Source organism: Ochotona curzoniae, unplaced genomic scaffold (assembly GCF_017591425.1).
Source record: "Ochotona curzoniae isolate NIBS_2020 unplaced genomic scaffold, NIBS_Ocur_1.0 contig_3190, whole genome shotgun sequence".
NCBI lineage: Eukaryota > Metazoa > Chordata > Mammalia > Lagomorpha > Ochotonidae > Ochotona > Ochotona curzoniae.
Genome location: NW_024465751.1, coordinates 12,719,161 through 12,737,255, shown reverse-complemented (window position 1 = coordinate 12,737,255; position 18,095 = coordinate 12,719,161). Strand labels below are relative to the sequence as shown.

The window sequence follows — 18,095 nt, the reverse complement described above, 5'->3', positions numbered from 1 at the left end:
AGTTACAAACACATTAAAATTAGGACTCCAGGGTACCTTTCTTTAAAATCAAGTCCCTCTTGTTTGTCCAGTGGACTGGAACTGCACACACCTGTGTCTAAGCAGGTGCAACTACACAGGCTTACTTTGCAGCTATTCCTCACTTACTTCCAGCTTAGATTCCTGATATACTTTTGGAATCCCCAAGCATTGTAGTCAGAGATAATAAATTTATGTGCATACTATAGACATTTATATAACTTATTATATATATATAACACAGATGTATAGTATACATATGCATGTAGTATGTGCATAAGTATATTGTATATAATGCATATTCTCATATGTGATATGTACATAATATATGTGTGTATATTATTTATGTGTGATGGATACTTGTGATATGCATACATTATGATTATGAGTAATATGACATATATAAGTATGGAAAATATATACAAATGTATGAATATATAACTATATATAATAGTTATATATGTATATAATATATAATATATGTTCATGAGATAATATATATGTGATCATTTGTATTTATAGGTATACAATAGATATCTAAATAGCATGTGTGTTGGTGTATATTGTGGTTTCAGAATCATGCAACAAAAATAAAGTTTTATCAGATCAACCAATGGTTTCAAAGATCTAACAGCAAAGTATTTCTTCCAACATACAGAGGAATGTTGAAAAAAGGAAAAGGGAATCTGTGGGAAGTTTCCTTTGTTAATGAATGTCCAGACCGTGTTGGCCTGTATTCAGACTCACAAGTGAATCAGATAAAAGCACCGAGCTAAGGGATGAATTCCAATCATGTTCACCTTACTCTGGGGGAGAATTGCTTATGCTGTTATTTGACCTGCTCCACATTCTCATTTTTTTTTTGTCTTAAAAGGAGATGATGGTGAAAAAGGAGATCCTGGAGAAGAAGGAAAGTATGGCAAAGTGGGTCGCAGGGGACCCAAAGGTAGGTGAACTCATGATACAAAATTGCCCTGGAATATCAGAATTAATCTTTTCTCTCTCCAAGCTGTTCTCAAGAAATCATCAACTCTCATAATGTCTTCTGTCCCCAAAATGCATAAAATGTGTTTCACACATGAATTAATTCACCAAAAAAGACCTACATCTGAGGCTAAATCATTAGGGCATGTTAGAGGACCCCTTCTCAAGGCATCTCCAAGGGATAGAAATATCTGCAAATATACAAGATATTTTAAAGTGTGACAATTCCATTTTGCTTGACAAATCTAAAGCAACTCCGGGTTAACACCGTGGGAGGAATGGTGGAACATGGAGGGAGGAAGAGCAGAAGAGACGTGAGGATCACTGGGACAGTAGGGTGACGATTCTGCTCACAAGGTTGAGTCTCTTTGAAACACAGCTGCTGGCCGGATTGGGCTGTGTGGGCATGTATCTGAAGAGTTGAATTATGAGCATCAATTGAAGGAATAGCTATTTAAACTAAGCTCATAAAAGTGTATACCAATTGCAAAATATTTTAAAAAAAATAAAGCTTGTATTTAGTAACTACTTTTAGATCATCATATAAAAGATAAGTAACAATGTTGAAAGAACTCAGTGGGTTTTTGGATAAAAACTAGTGGGACAATCTCCATTACCTCTGATCACATTTCATGATTAAACATGCCTTTCTCTATTTTAAACTGGCTAATGTTGTCAAGACTTGTTTCAAAAAAAGAGAAAATAGAATCCTAAAGTGAAGCCAAAATGGTTCTGGAGAACAGATCCAGAACGAAGCTCAATGTGGCTTCCATTCATCCTTGTCTAAACTTTTGACATCCTCTGCTAGAATCAGTCTAGAAATGCTGCACCATAAGTAACTTATTATCATCACATCCAAGAACATTATATTCATCTGCATTTTAATTTTAATTCATTATCAACACTCTAAAATAGGGAACAGAGTAGAAGATATATATTAGATATCACAGCTTTAAAAAAAAAAAAACTACTTTTTTGCTGTTTACTTCAGGTAAACAGCATGGTAGCCACATTTTTAAAAGGAAATATAAAGCAATGTCATGAAGATGGCATCCTGTTCTTTTCAGGAATTAAAGGAGTACTTGGTGATATAGGATCCCAAGGCAATATTGGCAAGACAGGACCTATTGGCAAGAAAGGTAAGCTGCATTTAACACTTCTTCCATGGACATTTCAAGCAAATTGAGCATACTCTTAATATGCATTCTAAGTTTTGCTTCAGGAAAATGGGCCCTTTCCTTTCCTTTAAAATATGGGTTATCTCTGTTTTCATTGCTTGAATCTTTCTTCCATGCATAAGCAATATAGCTCACAGGCCAGAAATAAAAGGCCTCGAGGAAAATTAAACAAGATTGCAGGTTGAGAATCAAGCATAAAGAGCATTACAATCTCTATATTGAGCTCCCCTCCGGCCTACAAGTTGAATACTAAATTTTATATAATTAAAAATTATTTTATGATTACTTAACCATATATTTTTAATAATTTCCTTAATTTGAGTGAAGTAACTAATAGTGCATCATTTGTGATCATTTCATAGGATAGAAACTTGAACATATATGGCTATACCTATTTGTATTCAGTCAACTCCTGGCCTTGAGCATAATGGCAGCATAATTGTTATTAAATGGAAATATTGCTCTCTTTATTGTCTAAGTACTCTTTCCATTTTTCTTTGCTTAAAGCCCCACAAGGGTGGCAAATTCAAATTGCTTCTGATATACAGTAATTTATAAGGCATTGTTCTACTTTTTTTAGACGATACAAAATTTTATTTCAAATGACACATAGACTAATCAGGAAGAGGTCTCTCAAAAATAATTATACTATTTAATCACGTGGTTGCTACTGTAGACATAGGAGAGTAAAATTAGATTGATACGATAGAGAACTGATCTAGTGTTGAAGAACTGTAACACTTTGTGGAAATGGAGAAAAGTCTTTTGAAAGAGGTGCAGGAGATATTTCTGCAAAGAATGAGGAATGTTTGATGTCATGGGCATACAGTCTTGCTTTATTTTCTTGATTAATTTATCTCCTGGTTATTTCTTGACTGATTTATTTTTGATTGGTTTATTTGCATAAATTCTTGAACAGTGTATAATCACTCCGAGGTGGCCACCAGTGTGTTTCTGCAGCTAGGTCTATAGAATGGAATCTGAGCTGGCATTGCAGCCTACACCTTAAGGCTTAAAATACCCTCTCTCCCACACCTTTCCATCTCACTACATTTGAGGACTCTCCTTTAACCTGCATCTGAAGGCAGGGAAGATAGAATCGCTGCAAAGAAACTGCTCTGGTTCATCTGCACCTGTTGGCCTACGTGGTATAACGTGTGGTGATAACCTCATCCCAGAGGAAAAGCTAGCTTCTTACAATCACACATCTCACCGCAGTGTGTGTTGGCAGCGCTTTTATCCCAAAGCAAATGGAGCCAAAGGGCTTCAGAATCCCTCATTTGTTTTAGCTCTTTCGAACATCGGTAGAGAAGATTTATCCATAGGTGCACAGGGCATTATGTCTTAGCAAAATTAGTAAAGGAGGATATGTTAGCCCTAACTTGTCAAAATAGTGCCTAAACTAGAAATATACATATATTGCTCCTTACCCAACAAGAGTTTTACTCAATTTTCCCACTAGTTTCCTATGCTCATGGAATAAGAATATCCAACCATAACTATAGATCTGCTTAAGTATTGTAGGTACAGATCTAGGTGTGTGCGTATATATACATATATATATATATATATATATATTTTTTTTTTCCTCCTCTGAGAACTGCTTTTGCACAGATGATTTTTCTATTGTCCCATTGAGAAAATATGAGGTAAATTATTCTCTTCTTCCCTTGCTTTCATACTGCTAGCACTGGGTGGTTTTGGAGTGGAGGCAAGTATTTTGAGAGCTAGCTAAGAAGAACATGAGTAAGGAAAACATTTAGCTTGGACTTAAAGAGATCTAGCTGTGTAATTTGAAGTTACTTCCACATTCAGTTAATGCTAACAGTCCTAATGTAGGAATAGCTTCCAAGAATACTCCGACCACTTACTGTGCAATTTATCAAAATCAAGACGCACAGCTGCTAAGCCAGAAATTGGATTAGGGAATGAATGTCTCCTGAAGCATCCAGAAAAAGAAGGATGTTGATCACGGAGAAGAAACACTGTTTGGGGTCAGGAATCTGTTTAACTGCCAGTTAGGGCATCACATCCCATGTCAGAATGCTAGATTCAAACTCAGATCCTATTCCAGATTCATTTTTGTTTGTTTGTTTGTTTGCTTGCTTGTTTTTTTGTGCTAGTGCACACCTAGTGCATGCTAGTGACGGCTCAAGTAATTGGGTCCCTGTCACCAAGACAGTCCAGACTGAGTTTCCAGTTTCTAGTGTTGTGTGTGTACAGGGAATGAACCAGTAGAGAGAGAGAGAGAGAGAGAGAGAGAGAGAGACTCTCTTTCAAAAGACCTCTGCTTTGAAATAAGTAAAAACAAATTTTTTTAAATAAATAAAATGACTAACCATGAAGAAAAGCAAACGATTGAGAGTCTACTAAAATAAAGAGTAAAAGACACCTCGGGGGGGGGGGGCAGCACAATGGCATAGGAACATTATCCTCCACCTCTGGTGACAGCATCCCATATGGGCCCTCGTTCAAGTACTGGCTGCATGACTTCTGATCCATCTCCCTGCTAATGGCCTGAGAAAGCAGTCTAGGATGGTTCATGTCCTTGAAACCCTGAACCCACATAGGAGAAAATTCCAGGCTTGTGGCTTTGGATCAGTTCATCTCTGGCCATTGCAGCCATCTGGGAAGTCATCACCAGATGAAGGGCTCTCTTCTCTTCGTCTCTCTGCATATCTGCCTAACAAATAGAAATAAATCATATAAAAAAGACACTTCTGAGGCAAAAAGAAAAAGGGACATAACTGGTTATGTGCTACATTTATGTCCTTTGAATGACTGTATAAATCAGGATAGAGACCCTTATACAAGGGAACAGTAATGACTAAGAGGACCACAGAAGAGGCTTCCTGAGGCTTTAGTGTGTCTCATTGGTGGTTCTGCAGACAATTCATTCTGTGAAAAGCCATTAATCTACATCCTTATGTTGGAACACTTCCTTCGTGTTCCCCTTCAATGCAATAGGTTAAGTTTAATAAAATAATTTGTTATTAACCATATTAGGCAGAAGACTGCATCTAATTGCATTATCCTTCTAGCCTCTCTTAAAAATATTAATATTGGGCCCAGCGGTGTGTCCTAATGGTTAAAGTCCTTGCCTTGAACTCGCCAGGATCCCATATGGGTGCTGGTCTGATCCTGGCAGCTCCACTTCCCATCCAGCTCCCTGCTTATGGCCTGGGAAAGCAGCCGAAGACAGCCCAAAGCTTTGGGACCCTGCACCAGCGTGGGAGACCCGGAAGAAGTTCCTGGTCCCGGGCTTTGGATCAGTGCAGCACCGGCCATTGTGGTCACTTGGAGAGTGAATCAGTGGACAGAAGATCTTCCTCTCTGTCTCTCCTCCTCTCTGTATATCTGACTTTGTAATAAAAATAAATAAATCTTTTAAAAAATATTATTAATCTCTACTCAAAGAAAGAATGCAATCAAAGGTATATAAATGTATATATCTCATAATTTTCCCCCTAAAAGAATTAGTTACAATTCATTCATTCATTAAAGTACAATTTTTAGTGATTTTTAAAAATGCAGTATTTGTCAACTTTCAAAATGTAATCACGTAGGTGTTATGATAAAGATTCACTTGTACAATCACTCATCCATTTGCAAGTCTGTATTATTTATAATTTCTAAAAAATGTTGTATTGATCAAGAGAGAGAGGCAGAGACTTCCACCCACTGGTCTACTCCTCAAAGGGCTGCAATGGTTGGGGCTGGGCAGGACTGAAGCCAGGAGCCAAGAGCACAGTGCAGGTTTCTCTCTGTTGGTAAGAGCCAAGTGCTTGGTCCATCTTCTGTTGTTTTTTCTCTTGGAGCATTGGCACAATGCCAAGTGGAAAGTAGAGCAGCTGGGCCTCCAACTGGTGCTAATATGAGATGCTAGCAAGCATCATCTTAGTCCACTGTGCCAACATGCAGCCCACACGTCATTCTTCACAGAGATGACTGTGGGAATTGTGCGAGTTTCAGATAATATGCACCACAGATCTCCCTTTGGCACTGTCAACTTCATGGACAATTAGTTAATAAAGGGGAGGGAAGTGAAGGGATGGTATAACCAGAAAGTAAAATGTTGGACCTTAATATTTCAGAGATGGAACCATGTTAAATAAGGTCAAAATCCCATGCACTGTCCTGGGTTAGCAAGTGCCACAGACAAGTCCACAATTGTCACTTTTTACTTCACATTGCGTCATTGCAGGGATTGCAGTCCCTAAATTTACTTTATTTATTTAAAAGGCAAAAAATAGACAGAGATAAAATTCTCCCACATAACAGTTCACACTCTCAAAGCTTACAGCAGTTGGGAATGTGCCAGACTCAAGCCAGGAGCCAGACGTTCAATCCAGATCTCCCAAGTGGTCGTCAAGCACCTCTTATTTGAGCCATCACCCATTGCCTACTGCAGTGTACATGATCAGAAGCTGCAATCCAGGGCGGTTGCATGACTCCAACCAGGGCACCCCAAGTGACATTTCAACCCCAATACCAAATGTTCAGCACAAATGCTAACTTCAGATGCATCTCCAGTTGTAAGATTTAGAGTTAATGGTCTTCAACCAAATTTTATTGTTTTCATAAACTAAGTAACTTGAAAAGGTGATAGAGGACAAAGACAAGGAAGAAACTACACATTTTAGTACGACTGTCTGTGCTTCAAGATTAATGAATTTCCAAACACATTAAAAACTGTTAATCTGGAATGATTGAATTTACTAATCTTTTCTTTAGCCCAATCCCTTCCATATGGTTTAGCCACATCGTACCTGTTGCAGTTACCTTTACTCCTTTTAGTGGCTTTTTCGTTTACTCAATTGTCACAAACATTCTGTACACAAGGATCACAACATCACATAATAAAATTATTTTTTTAATAGGGCTGTGTTGTGCCATAGATTAAAGCACTCCTTTTGATGCTGGTATTCATATTGACATATTGGAGTGTCAGGTGAAGGTTCAGTTGTTTCACCTCGAACCCAGTTTCCTGATATTAAGCCAAGGAATGCAGTGGAGAATAGCTCAAGTGTTGGGGCCTGGATGGGTGCCCGGCTTCAAGCTGACCCAGCCCTGTTCCTGGCCTCTGGGAAGTGAATCAAGAGATGGAGGTACTCTTGGTACTTCTCCCTTTCTCTGTCACTTTCAAAAATTAGAGAAATAAAGAGAAACTTTCAAATAGAAAAAGTTAAAAAAACAAATAAAAAGAACAAAGATTAGCATTGTCTATTTGTTTAAATAAATGTAAGTTTGTGGTAAGCTTACTCTTTAATTATTTTCTCATGATATTTGCTCTAGAGTAGAAACTAAGTGTTTGTTATGTTAAGAATGAAAAATCAATGCAAAAGCATATTGTTTTCCACAATATGGTCCTTTTTTCTATTTCTATTCCTACGGGTACCACTTTTCCTTACCATCAATTTCTACTATTGGCTACTAAGATTTCTTCTTCAGATATATGCCATCAAAATTTATGAGTGTGCAATTTTTTAAAAAAAATGGAGAAGTAATGTTCTGGTTCACCTGGATTGATTTTATTTTTAAACTTTACTTTGAAATTTATTGTCCTCATTTCGATGTTGGCCCTTCTAAACTTTTCACTGCCTAAAATCTATCTCCACTTTCCAGGCTGATCTTAATGTTGTCAATTGCATGGATAAGGTAGCTTTCTGGATGTCAATATTTCATTTTAGGACTAAGAAGTAAGAATGATTTAGTATAGGTAATTTCAGTGTTAAAGCAAAACAAATATTTTTACTTAAAGTCAATAATCCTTTTACACTGAAAGTACTATGATTTTTGTTTGTTTTGAATTTGATCTCTAATTCTAAGCATAAGACAGTTACACAAGCATTTTACCACTTTGGCCAAAATATACTTTTGTGGATGGCTTTAAAACATAGTTAGTTTTGGAAAAATAGATGTTTTAAATCTAATTGTCTTGTGATCTGGCTAAGTATTTTGCATGCATTCTTAGGGGAACAGATGTAAAGATTTTTTAAAAGAGATTTATTTTTTTTATTTGAAATGCATTGTGACAGAGAGATTGAGAGGAAACAAATGGTTTTCCATCTACTATATCACTCTCCAATACTTAGCAATAGTTAAAACTATAGCAGGCCAAAGTCAAGAATCAGAAAACCCATCCTATCCTTCACATGGGTGGCAAGACCCCTGAACCTGGACCATCGCTCACTGCCTCCCAGGTTGATCAACAGGAAGCTGAATTGGAGCTTATTTATAAAAGCTGGATCTTACAATTTTAGAAACTATATTTTTAGACAACATTATTTCCACAAAGAATGACTCATATGTGGGCATAAACCTTGTGAAATGAAAGCAAAAGATTTCATGATGCTACTGAGAATGAATTAAAATTTAAAACCTAAAAATGTTTGGAAAGGCACGTGGAGGAGCAGTTAAGTCATTTATTGGGGCTTCCCTTCCTTTATCAGAGTACCTTGTTTGCATACCAGGCTTCTCTAATTCCAGTCTTGCTTGCTGATAATACATACCCATAAGCAACAGGTAATGGCTCAAGTATTTGGATCTCCATCACCCACCTAGAGATATGGATAGAGTTCTGTTATCCTGGTTTTCATCTGGCCTAATCCTGGCTGTTGCAATCATTTGGAAAATTATCCAGCAGATGGAAGATCAGTTGGACATCTGAATATAGATAACTGAAACTAAAAAGTCGAATAGCAGATAAGGTGACTACTTCACACTATTTGTAAGGACAGACCAATTCTAACATAAATATGCAATACATGTTGAATCAAAGGGACTCATATGCAAAGAATATACTGCATTTTTTTTCATTGTGATACCAAAACCATATTCATATGACCTTTTAAATTTATGTTGTTTCACATCGTGATAAGCACTGATGTCCTGTAACATTTTTTTAGTAAATTTTTATTTATTTGTTTGTAAGGCAGAAACAGAGAAACATGGAGGTGGAGAGAGAAAAGGGAAGGAGGGAGGCAGAGAGCGAAAGAGAAACAGTACAAAAATCTACCTCCTACTTTACTTCCCAAAATCCCCAGTGGTCTGGGCTGGACCAGGGCCAGACCATGTACCAAACCCCAGAACACAACTCAGTGGTCCTATATGAGTAATGGATGGAATAAGTAACAGAGCCATCATAACTGTTTCTCAGGGTCGCACTGGTGTGAAGCTGGAGTCAGAAGCATGAAGCAAGTAAGGAACTTGTTGTTTCAATAAGGGACATGAATGTCTTAGCTGACATCTTAATCATTAAATACTTACCTTCCTTTCAACCTTGTTTTTTTTAAGAATTATTTTTATTTGAAAGGCAGAGTTACAGAGAGAGGGAGATATAAAAGAGAAAATTCTTCTGTCCACTGGTTCACTTCCCAAGTGGGCACAATGGCTGAAGCTAACCCAATTTGAAACCAGGAGCCAGGAGCTTCTTCTGTTTTTACCATCTGGATGCATGGTCCCAAGGCTTTGGACCATCTTCTACTGCTTTCCCAGGCCACAGACAGGAAACTAAATGCAAAGAGGAGTAGCCAGAACACTAGCACCTACATGCAATGCTGGCGCAGGTACAGCTAGGATTTAGCCACTGAGCCTTTGCCCTGGGCCCATCAACCTTGTCTAAGTATTTTATCTATTTAGCTACTTAATTAAAAGGAAGAGCAGCACAGAGGTAGTGAGAGAGGCAGCACCTTCCCACTAGTTTATTCCTCGTATGGCCACAACTTCTATGTTTGGATCAGATGAAAGCTAGGAGTCCAGCATTTCATGTAAGTACTTGTGTCATGTTCTGCTGTATTCTCAGGCAGAAGCAGAGCAGGCAGGACTAAAATCTAAACTCAGATATGAGATGCTGGTTCTTTGAACTTGTAGTGACATTTACAAAACACTTTACTTTCTCTCATTAAATCATTAGCTAAAACATTTGGGAAAACCCGTGAGCTGAGAGGGCAGAAGTGGTGGACATCGATCACCAGCACTGTCATTTAATTGTTGGACATCCTTGGGCAAGTTATTTCACCTCTCTCATCATCAATTATCTCAGTTGTAGAATAAAGACAATGAAGGCTCCTAGCATGTAGGATTTAATATGAGAATACTTACATGTGAAAGCCCTCCGGAATGACAACAGATTGACAACCGGCCTCCTTGTTTCTTGTCTTCCTTTAGCATATGTTCAAAATCTGCTTTTACCATTTGCAATTTACATACCAAGACAATAAGGGATTTTGGAGGATGCAACTGAAGTGTCAGCAGATTAACCTGCCCCACAACACACTCCAAGTACACTGCTTTTTTTTCCCCGGTTACCCACTCCCTGCTGTATACCGTGTATTACTTCCTGTCATGAACTTTGGAAATCTTCAGATGGTCAAGCACAAACACTGCTTCTTCTGGGTCCCTTTAAGAGTATATTGTTTTGATCCACTGCCTCCTTCCCATTGCTTCACGTTTCTTGTTACAGGTTCCACCATTGTCTCCTTTTATTCAAGCACAAGTTCTGAGGCTTATACCTGCCTCCCTGCCTTCTTTGGGGGAGTTTATGAAGGCCTGAAATTTATGAAGATCCATTGTAAGGAAAAATTTCCACATGGATCACTTTAGAAAAAAAAAACTCAGAAAAAATGTAGGGGCCTCCATAGACATGCTTATTTCAGTAGGAAGGGATTCCTACCAGGAAGCACACGCAGACAGTGATGTGAATGTTGCTATAGCCTTCTTGCCAGTGATGGGGGCTCCCACAGACTCCGTGAGATTTCCACAGTCTCTGTGTGATGGAGTAGGAAGACGTTACATATAATCTCAATCCTGACTGCCTTCCTGCTCGCATTATTTCCTTGGTTCCTTTTCTCAGTGCCTTAGCTAGACCACCTGGGAGGGTAACTTCATACTCCTTGTAGCCCACATGACCTTCATCCTCTCTTCGTCCTTTGTGAGTTCTATCCAGTTCTTTTTCCAGGTCATTATTGAAGTATAAACTCTATTTTACTTCTGTCAGGGTCTTCTCTTTTGATTCTCAAGAATCTCAGCCAAACATTTTCTCTTGTAAATCAAAGCCTCTTCCTTTCAATTACTGTGTCTGATGTGAGCTTCAAGAACTTATTTTGAAGTCAGGCAAAAAAATAGAAAAGTCAACGTTATTTTTTCTCTCTCTCTATTTTAAAAATTATACTTCTCTGAAAATTATTTTATAGGTGTCTCTGAGTGAGCAAAAATAGGAGCCAAAAAGGAAATTTCAAGGTTGACATTTAATCAGATTATCTTTGACTTTATATTATAGATATTTGCATACATCACTTCACACATCACGTGATTCCTTCGAGTCAAAAGTTTGATCTTGTCTCTTCATATATCCTGTCAATGTACCTGGCCTTTTATCCTGCAAAGTGTGTAAAAGTAAATGTTTGTTGAATTAGATGGAAAAACACAATGCATGTTGTGAAAATCTAAGAGTGAAGACATTTGGTCTCAAGTAGGCTATAATAAGTACGCAGGCACTGCAATTTGATAACCAAGTCGATCCAAGTTTGCAAAACAGTGTTATTTTTAAAATTAAAAACATGCTAAGAATGTCATTAGTTTCGTCCAGATATATATATATGAAATATAGTATATATATTATATGTAAATATATATAAATATATATTCTATATGGGGAGAGGTAGGTAAGTAGGTGGAATGAGTAACACAAATTCAAGTGTTGCTTTTTCTTGCCACTGGAATTTACATTGATTCTAAAAACTTATGACTTGTTTGATTAGATGTGCCCATGTAGTCCACTCAAATTATTTATGTAAAACTAAAAGATATTATTTGAAGATATCGCTAATAAAATTTGAAAAATGACTTCCCCGTAAATGAGGATAATTTCTGCTTGAAAATTTCACCTTTTAATTTACTAATGTTTTGTGGTTGATGCTGTTCTCATTCAGGTGAGAAAGGGGAAAAGGGTTTGCTTGGGATTCCCGGAGGAAAAGGCAAGGCAGGTAAGATATGCTCCTTTCATTCTTTTGTCTATAGAATCATCTCCCCATTCATCAAAAAAAACAATGCATTTTAAGGAGAAAAAAACAAAAGCGGAAATATGCAATGTGCTTCACCCTCTATTCCTTCGGACAACGAAAAGGGAAGAATGAAGCTTTCCTCTCTTCACTCTTACTCTCTCTTCGCTCACTCTTTTCACCAAGCACATTCCATCCCAGGCATGCCGATGGTGAGAGACAGTTGAGACTCTCTTTCTGAGAGGTGGCTCTCTTTCTCGACTAAGAGGAAATTCTGCTGGACCTTTCATTCCACTAGCAATTCACCCAGCTGGCAGTTATCCGCTCGCCAGCAGCAGACTTGCCTGTATCACAAAGGCTTGACAGTTACAAAATATGTTCTCCACAGTTAGGGAGATTCTCTATAAGCATGGAAAAGAGTTTATTTCTAGAGTTTAATTCAGGGAAGAAGGGAGATTGTCCTTGGGAAATTTCAGTTTTTTGTGTCCACAGAAATACAATAAGCGTTAGTTCTAAGAACTATTTGACACTCCTTGCATTTAGCTATAAACATGAATAAAGTCACAGATGTTTTTCTTTTACTACTAATAAAATTACTTTTACTTTCCTACTAAGAAATTGAAATGTTTATATAAGTCAGACATTAGATGAAAAACATGAATGTTCTTATCCTTTTCTTTACAATTTCTTCTCTGCCACAGTATTAGGTAGTTGAGAACACAGATGAGCAAAAGGGAAAGGATGACAACTTAAAGTCCAAGTTGATCCACCAACTGAGAAACTGGCTTTTCCAATTGTAAATGGGACCTATAAATTTACGTGGATCTGAAATTCATCTTTGAAACATGCAAAAATCTCCTTGAAATGAATAATCAGAAATAACATCTGATTGAATTTTGATAAGTTCCTCCTATCTTGGGAGAGTTGTGTGAGCTACTGAATAATGCAACAGCTAAAGAGAACTGGTTGAAAATATGTTTTAAGGAAGCTGTGAAAATTTTATTCTGAGATAGGACAGGCAAATTCTGTGTTCAACAAAAATGCCAAATGGTTCCCAGGGTGAGTGCCTTGGCTTGTCATATGTCTTCTTTTTCAAGATGTCGTTTAGAACTGTCTCTTAACTCATTGGAAACAGGTAAGATGAACACTTCTAAAATTCCAGAACTTGACAGAAATTGCAAATCATGCTTTAAATAAAAGTTTCAAAGTATAGCCATTCACACAGAAAGAGAGTCAGACTGGAAAAAGATAGTCAACATTAGAAAGAACATGTTCTTTGCACTGCATGAACTTCAACAGGAATTCAAAGTTTTCATCCCTTAAAAGGTACTGTGTGTGACTGTGGAAGATATCGGAAAGTTGTTGGACAATTGGATATTAGTGTTGCTCGGCTCAAGACATCTATGAAGTTCGTCAAAAACGGTGAACACATTGTCTTCTGTTTTGTGCTATGTATCTATTGACGCAATTCTTTTTGGCTTTGCAATTCTATGCTCTTAGCAGGAAATACTTTTGAACAAGCAAAAACTGAGATGGTGTTTCTACTTTAAGGTCACCTGGATCCATTCAGATTCCAGAATGCTTCAAGTCCACAGTGTACTCAAACATCATATGTATGAGATATATATATGTATATATAAACATTACCATTGATTAGAAAAGGATACTAGTAGAGAAGGGAAAAATGGGTAAAATTTGATAAACTGTGCCTTAAGAACAAACACAGAGTGCAAGAGTCAGATGTAACTGCCATCTCAAAAAAGGTGGTTCCTTGAGTCCTTGCAACAGTGCACAGTTACCAGCATTGTCTCACTGAGTTCTGCTGCGGTTGTGTTAATGTAGGTCCTATAATGAAAGGGAAGCTCAAAGAATGCACCTTGCCCCAAGATCTGGACTTAATAAGCCCTGTACTCAGAATCTGAATATGAGTTTCTCTAAATCCATCATCCGCAGCAAAAACTAGTCCAAGTATTATTGTTTCCTTAAGTTTAGTAAGGTCTCATACCATTTTTCTTATCCCTTGACCTTTTCCCATAATAGTTAGCAGTAAGGTCCTTAACAGAGGTGGGCCTGAGTTTTTCATTCTGAGAAAGCACTGATGAACGACCTATTGTCATCATATCACAACTTATTTCTTTTGCTGGACTTTAGTTTTTTGTAATTCATAAGTGTTTTCAGTGTGTTGTTTAAAGTACACAAATGTTGTCCTGAGTTTATCCTACCTGGTAATACTAGAGCACAGAAAATGCTTGACTTAGCTAACCACAATGTTTACAGTTCTGCTTTTGCCTTACTAAAGATTCTTTTTCTGATATGTCTGAGACTATCATGATTATACTAGTGCCCAAGGCATAACATAATATATAATATAAAATATTTCTTGACATTGTACTAGATACAGATTTTTTTTTTGCAAATTTAAACTACAGACCTTAAACTTTAGAAGTATCTGTAAAGCAAAACCTATCAAATGACTTGAAGAAATTTATGAAAAACAAGTCAGAAGGGAAGTTTGCTGTGGAATAATACATAATATTCATTTCCACAGTCTTTTGAAGATTCCCCCAACATATGCTGTATTATAAGAGATGATTTTTCCTCCTTTGTTCTACCCCAAGCTTCCTTGATAATTTAGATTCCCTCACTTCCTACATAAATTATGAGAAAGTTCAACCAATGAACATGTTCCTGACACAGGCATTTTTTCCCAAAATGGACAAACTTTTTTGTCATTACTGTTATCTTTTCAATAAACATTAGCCATGCCTTGAATTATTCTAACTATTGAGGCTGAGAAGTATCAAAGATTTGATCATTGTCCTCAGATTTTTTTACAGTCAATTTGGAGAAATACAAAGCAGAGAGATTGAAAAAAAAAACATAATATGCTAAATGCATATGCAGGAAACAAACACAGCAATGAAAACACGAGGAAGAGCCCACGAGGACCATAGCCACGCAAGGGTATTGGGAGAGAGTTCTTACCGGACATAGTTTTCCTTTGCAGTTTAATAGATGAGTCGAACTTTCACAGGTGGAGATGCAACAAGCAGATTTTTTTCAGGCATGAGAGGAGTGGAGGGTCAAGGACATGCTGTGAAGCTGTATATATGGCTAATGTCTAGACTACATTGGGGAAATCGAAATGGGTTAAACAGGGCAGTTGTGCCAGTGATGAGCCTTGTCAGGAAAGATGTGTAGGAAATGGATGAGGAAGGAAAGTGAGGACAACTGGTAGAATTTCAGTTTTCATTTGCCGACTAGAATAGGGGTGGAAAAACTAAACTGATGATTACTTCACAATATGACCCTGTGGAATAGTTCCTGAATGCTGAATCAATGAGTTTCAGTCAGGCAATTTTATATGTGTACTTGTTTTCTCTCTCTTTGAGATATGTAATGACACTTCTTTTCCTCCCTGCAGTCATAGCAGGGATTAGGGAAACTGAAGAGAAATTTTATTACATCGTGCAGGAAGAGAAGAACTACAGGGAGTCATTGACGCACTGCAGAATCCGGGGCGGCATGCTAGCCATGCCCAAAGATGAAGCTGCCAACACACTTATTGCTGATTATGTCGCCAAGAGTGGCTTCTTCCGAGTGTTCATTGGGGTAAATGACCTTGAAAAGGAGGGGCAGTATGTGTTCACGGACAATACTCCCCTGCAGAACTACAGCAACTGGAAAGAGGGGGAGCCCAGTGACCCCTATGGCCATGAGGACTGCGTCGAAATGCTGAGCTCAGGCAGGTGGAATGACACGGAGTGTCATCTGACCATGTATTTTGTCTGTGAGTTTCTCAAGAACAAAAAGTGACTTCCCCTATACCACACATTTGTTATGTCCCAGTGACTGTCACTGCAGTTATTTATCCCCCTAGTTAACACTGAAGTCATTCTGACTCAAAAGGAAATGCTAAACTGCATTTTGGGATCTGCATCGCTATGCTGTCTTATGACAATGTTATCGCTTTCATGTATGGTTTCTCATTGATCCAATAATTTACTGGGTTACACGTGTCCTGAGAGTATTTGGATTATTAATCACATAGGGAGTGTTGGTCTACAAGTCAAATTACAGATTCTCTTGGAATATATGCCTCCAGTTCTCCCTAGAGTCCTGCCCAATGAGTGTGACTGTGCAGCGTTCTGATAATGATTAGGTTGATTGGTCATGATTAGGCTAATCTGCCTTTGCTCAGAGCCAAATGTATAGGAAGGCCTTCTCTGAGTAATGTCAAAATATTACTTAGCTATGAACTCAACACCCCTAATTCTTTGAGTACCCATCCACCACAACCAGGTCATCCTTAGAAGTCTCCCTTATTTACATAGATGTGGAATAATTTTAACCTTGAATCTCCATAAGAGTATCTTCCAGCTTAGTGACCTATTCTAGACCATGTGGAAATGTAAGGAATCTTTTTAGGCTTCTGATCTAGATTTTCAAACTATATCAAGCAGGTACTTCTGACCCCTTTCTATATGCCTACTCCATTATGTCAGGACATAAGATATCAATGATTAAATTAGTCAAAAGGAAGACTCTTGAAATCTAAAACAATAGATAGTATTCATTTTTCCAAAATATGTATTGCAGTTCTATTGAATTTGCCTAGCTATTAATATGGCTTTATTTTTCTTTTTTGTCATAAACTTAACTCTATCACCTTTACTGCCCTTAAGCATGGGGTGGAAGGAGAAGGGATTTGTAAATCCTTCAGAAAACTTCAGAAGATTCAAGGATCCCAAATATCTTGCATCAAAATCTAAGCATACCCTTGCCACCAAAATATCACTCATATTAGCACATAATAGGAAGTCTTTCAGTCTCTGGAAATTAATATTTTAAGAACTGAGTCAGAAATGGCATCTGTAATGCTCAAACATCCCAGGAATGTGTCAAGTGTGAAGTTTAGACCATGTCTAGAATGCATGTTTTTACTCATGTGGTAAAATCCTACCTTGAACTATAGATCAAACCTCAAAGTGCTTTGGCTTGGAATTTAAAAGTAAACAGTTAAACAAAACTGATGCCTCAGTTATGATTTGTGACATATGATTTGGCTTGTTTAAAATGCTGGCAAAATAATTCATGAAATAAAAGAAGCAGATCAACAACATTAGTTCATCTTAAACCATCTGTCCTTGATCTCACTCACGACTTACTGCTTATGAGATGGGATTTATTTCTGTGTTATTTCTGTGGGTTCAAGAAGGGTCTTGAGCTCAGATCCTGTAGGACCGAGCCAGATTTCATAAACGAATGAGATAGAACGGTTGTGTACTGATAACAGTTTGCCCTTCTAAAGAAATTGGCTGCTCCCCAGTCACTGCTATCTTTGCCACAGAAGATTCATTGTTGGTACATATCTTTTCTTTTTTTATCTTGATATGTGAAGGGAAGTCAGAAAGCTGTTTTTCTATATCTTTATATTTTTAAATGTTGGCAACTAATCAATGTTTAACCCAAATTCAAAATCACATAGAATCTGCTAGCTAAAATTGTGCTGTTTCCATTTCTCACTTCTGGGGAAACGTTCTGAAGAATGTAATTAGAATATGATGACATCAAATTCAAGATTTTCCATTAATGCCTTATTTAATTCAGCTCAACATAGCAATCTGTAAGTTGCGTGACATTTATCAGATTTCCAAACTAGCTCTGTAGCTTCTTTTGAGAATATGGCAAAGGATATTGCGAAGGAAAGGCAGTTTTAATAAAAATGACACAATAGTATACAAGATCAAGGATAATATCCTTGGTAGAAGGTCAGCCAAGATGACAAAGAATGAGAACACCTAGAGATATTGGGAAATTTTTAAAGGGGGATAGTAGGAGAGGAAGATACTAACAGGTCGTGAACATTGGCTACAGGAAACTCAGTGTGATCCATGATGTGTTCAAATACCCT

At 37.5% G+C, this 18,095-nt stretch overlaps 1 protein-coding gene across 1 annotated transcript in view; it reads left to right on the top strand.

Annotated features, from left to right (window-relative positions):
* COLEC10 (collectin subfamily member 10) overlaps window positions 1-16,055 on the top strand; it is a 33,662-nt gene extending 17,607 nt beyond the window's left edge. The window contains exons 2-6 of the mRNA XM_040979462.1: window positions 893-964; window positions 2,070-2,141; window positions 12,113-12,166; window positions 13,508-13,603; window positions 15,606-16,055. Of these exons, the coding sequence (XP_040835396.1) occupies window positions 893-964; window positions 2,070-2,141; window positions 12,113-12,166; window positions 13,508-13,603; window positions 15,606-15,997 (686 nt within the window). The 3' untranslated portion in view covers window positions 15,998-16,055. The remainder of the gene's footprint in view (window positions 1-892; window positions 965-2,069; window positions 2,142-12,112; window positions 12,167-13,507; window positions 13,604-15,605) is intronic.
* Window positions 16,056-18,095: the final 2,040 nt, after the last annotated feature.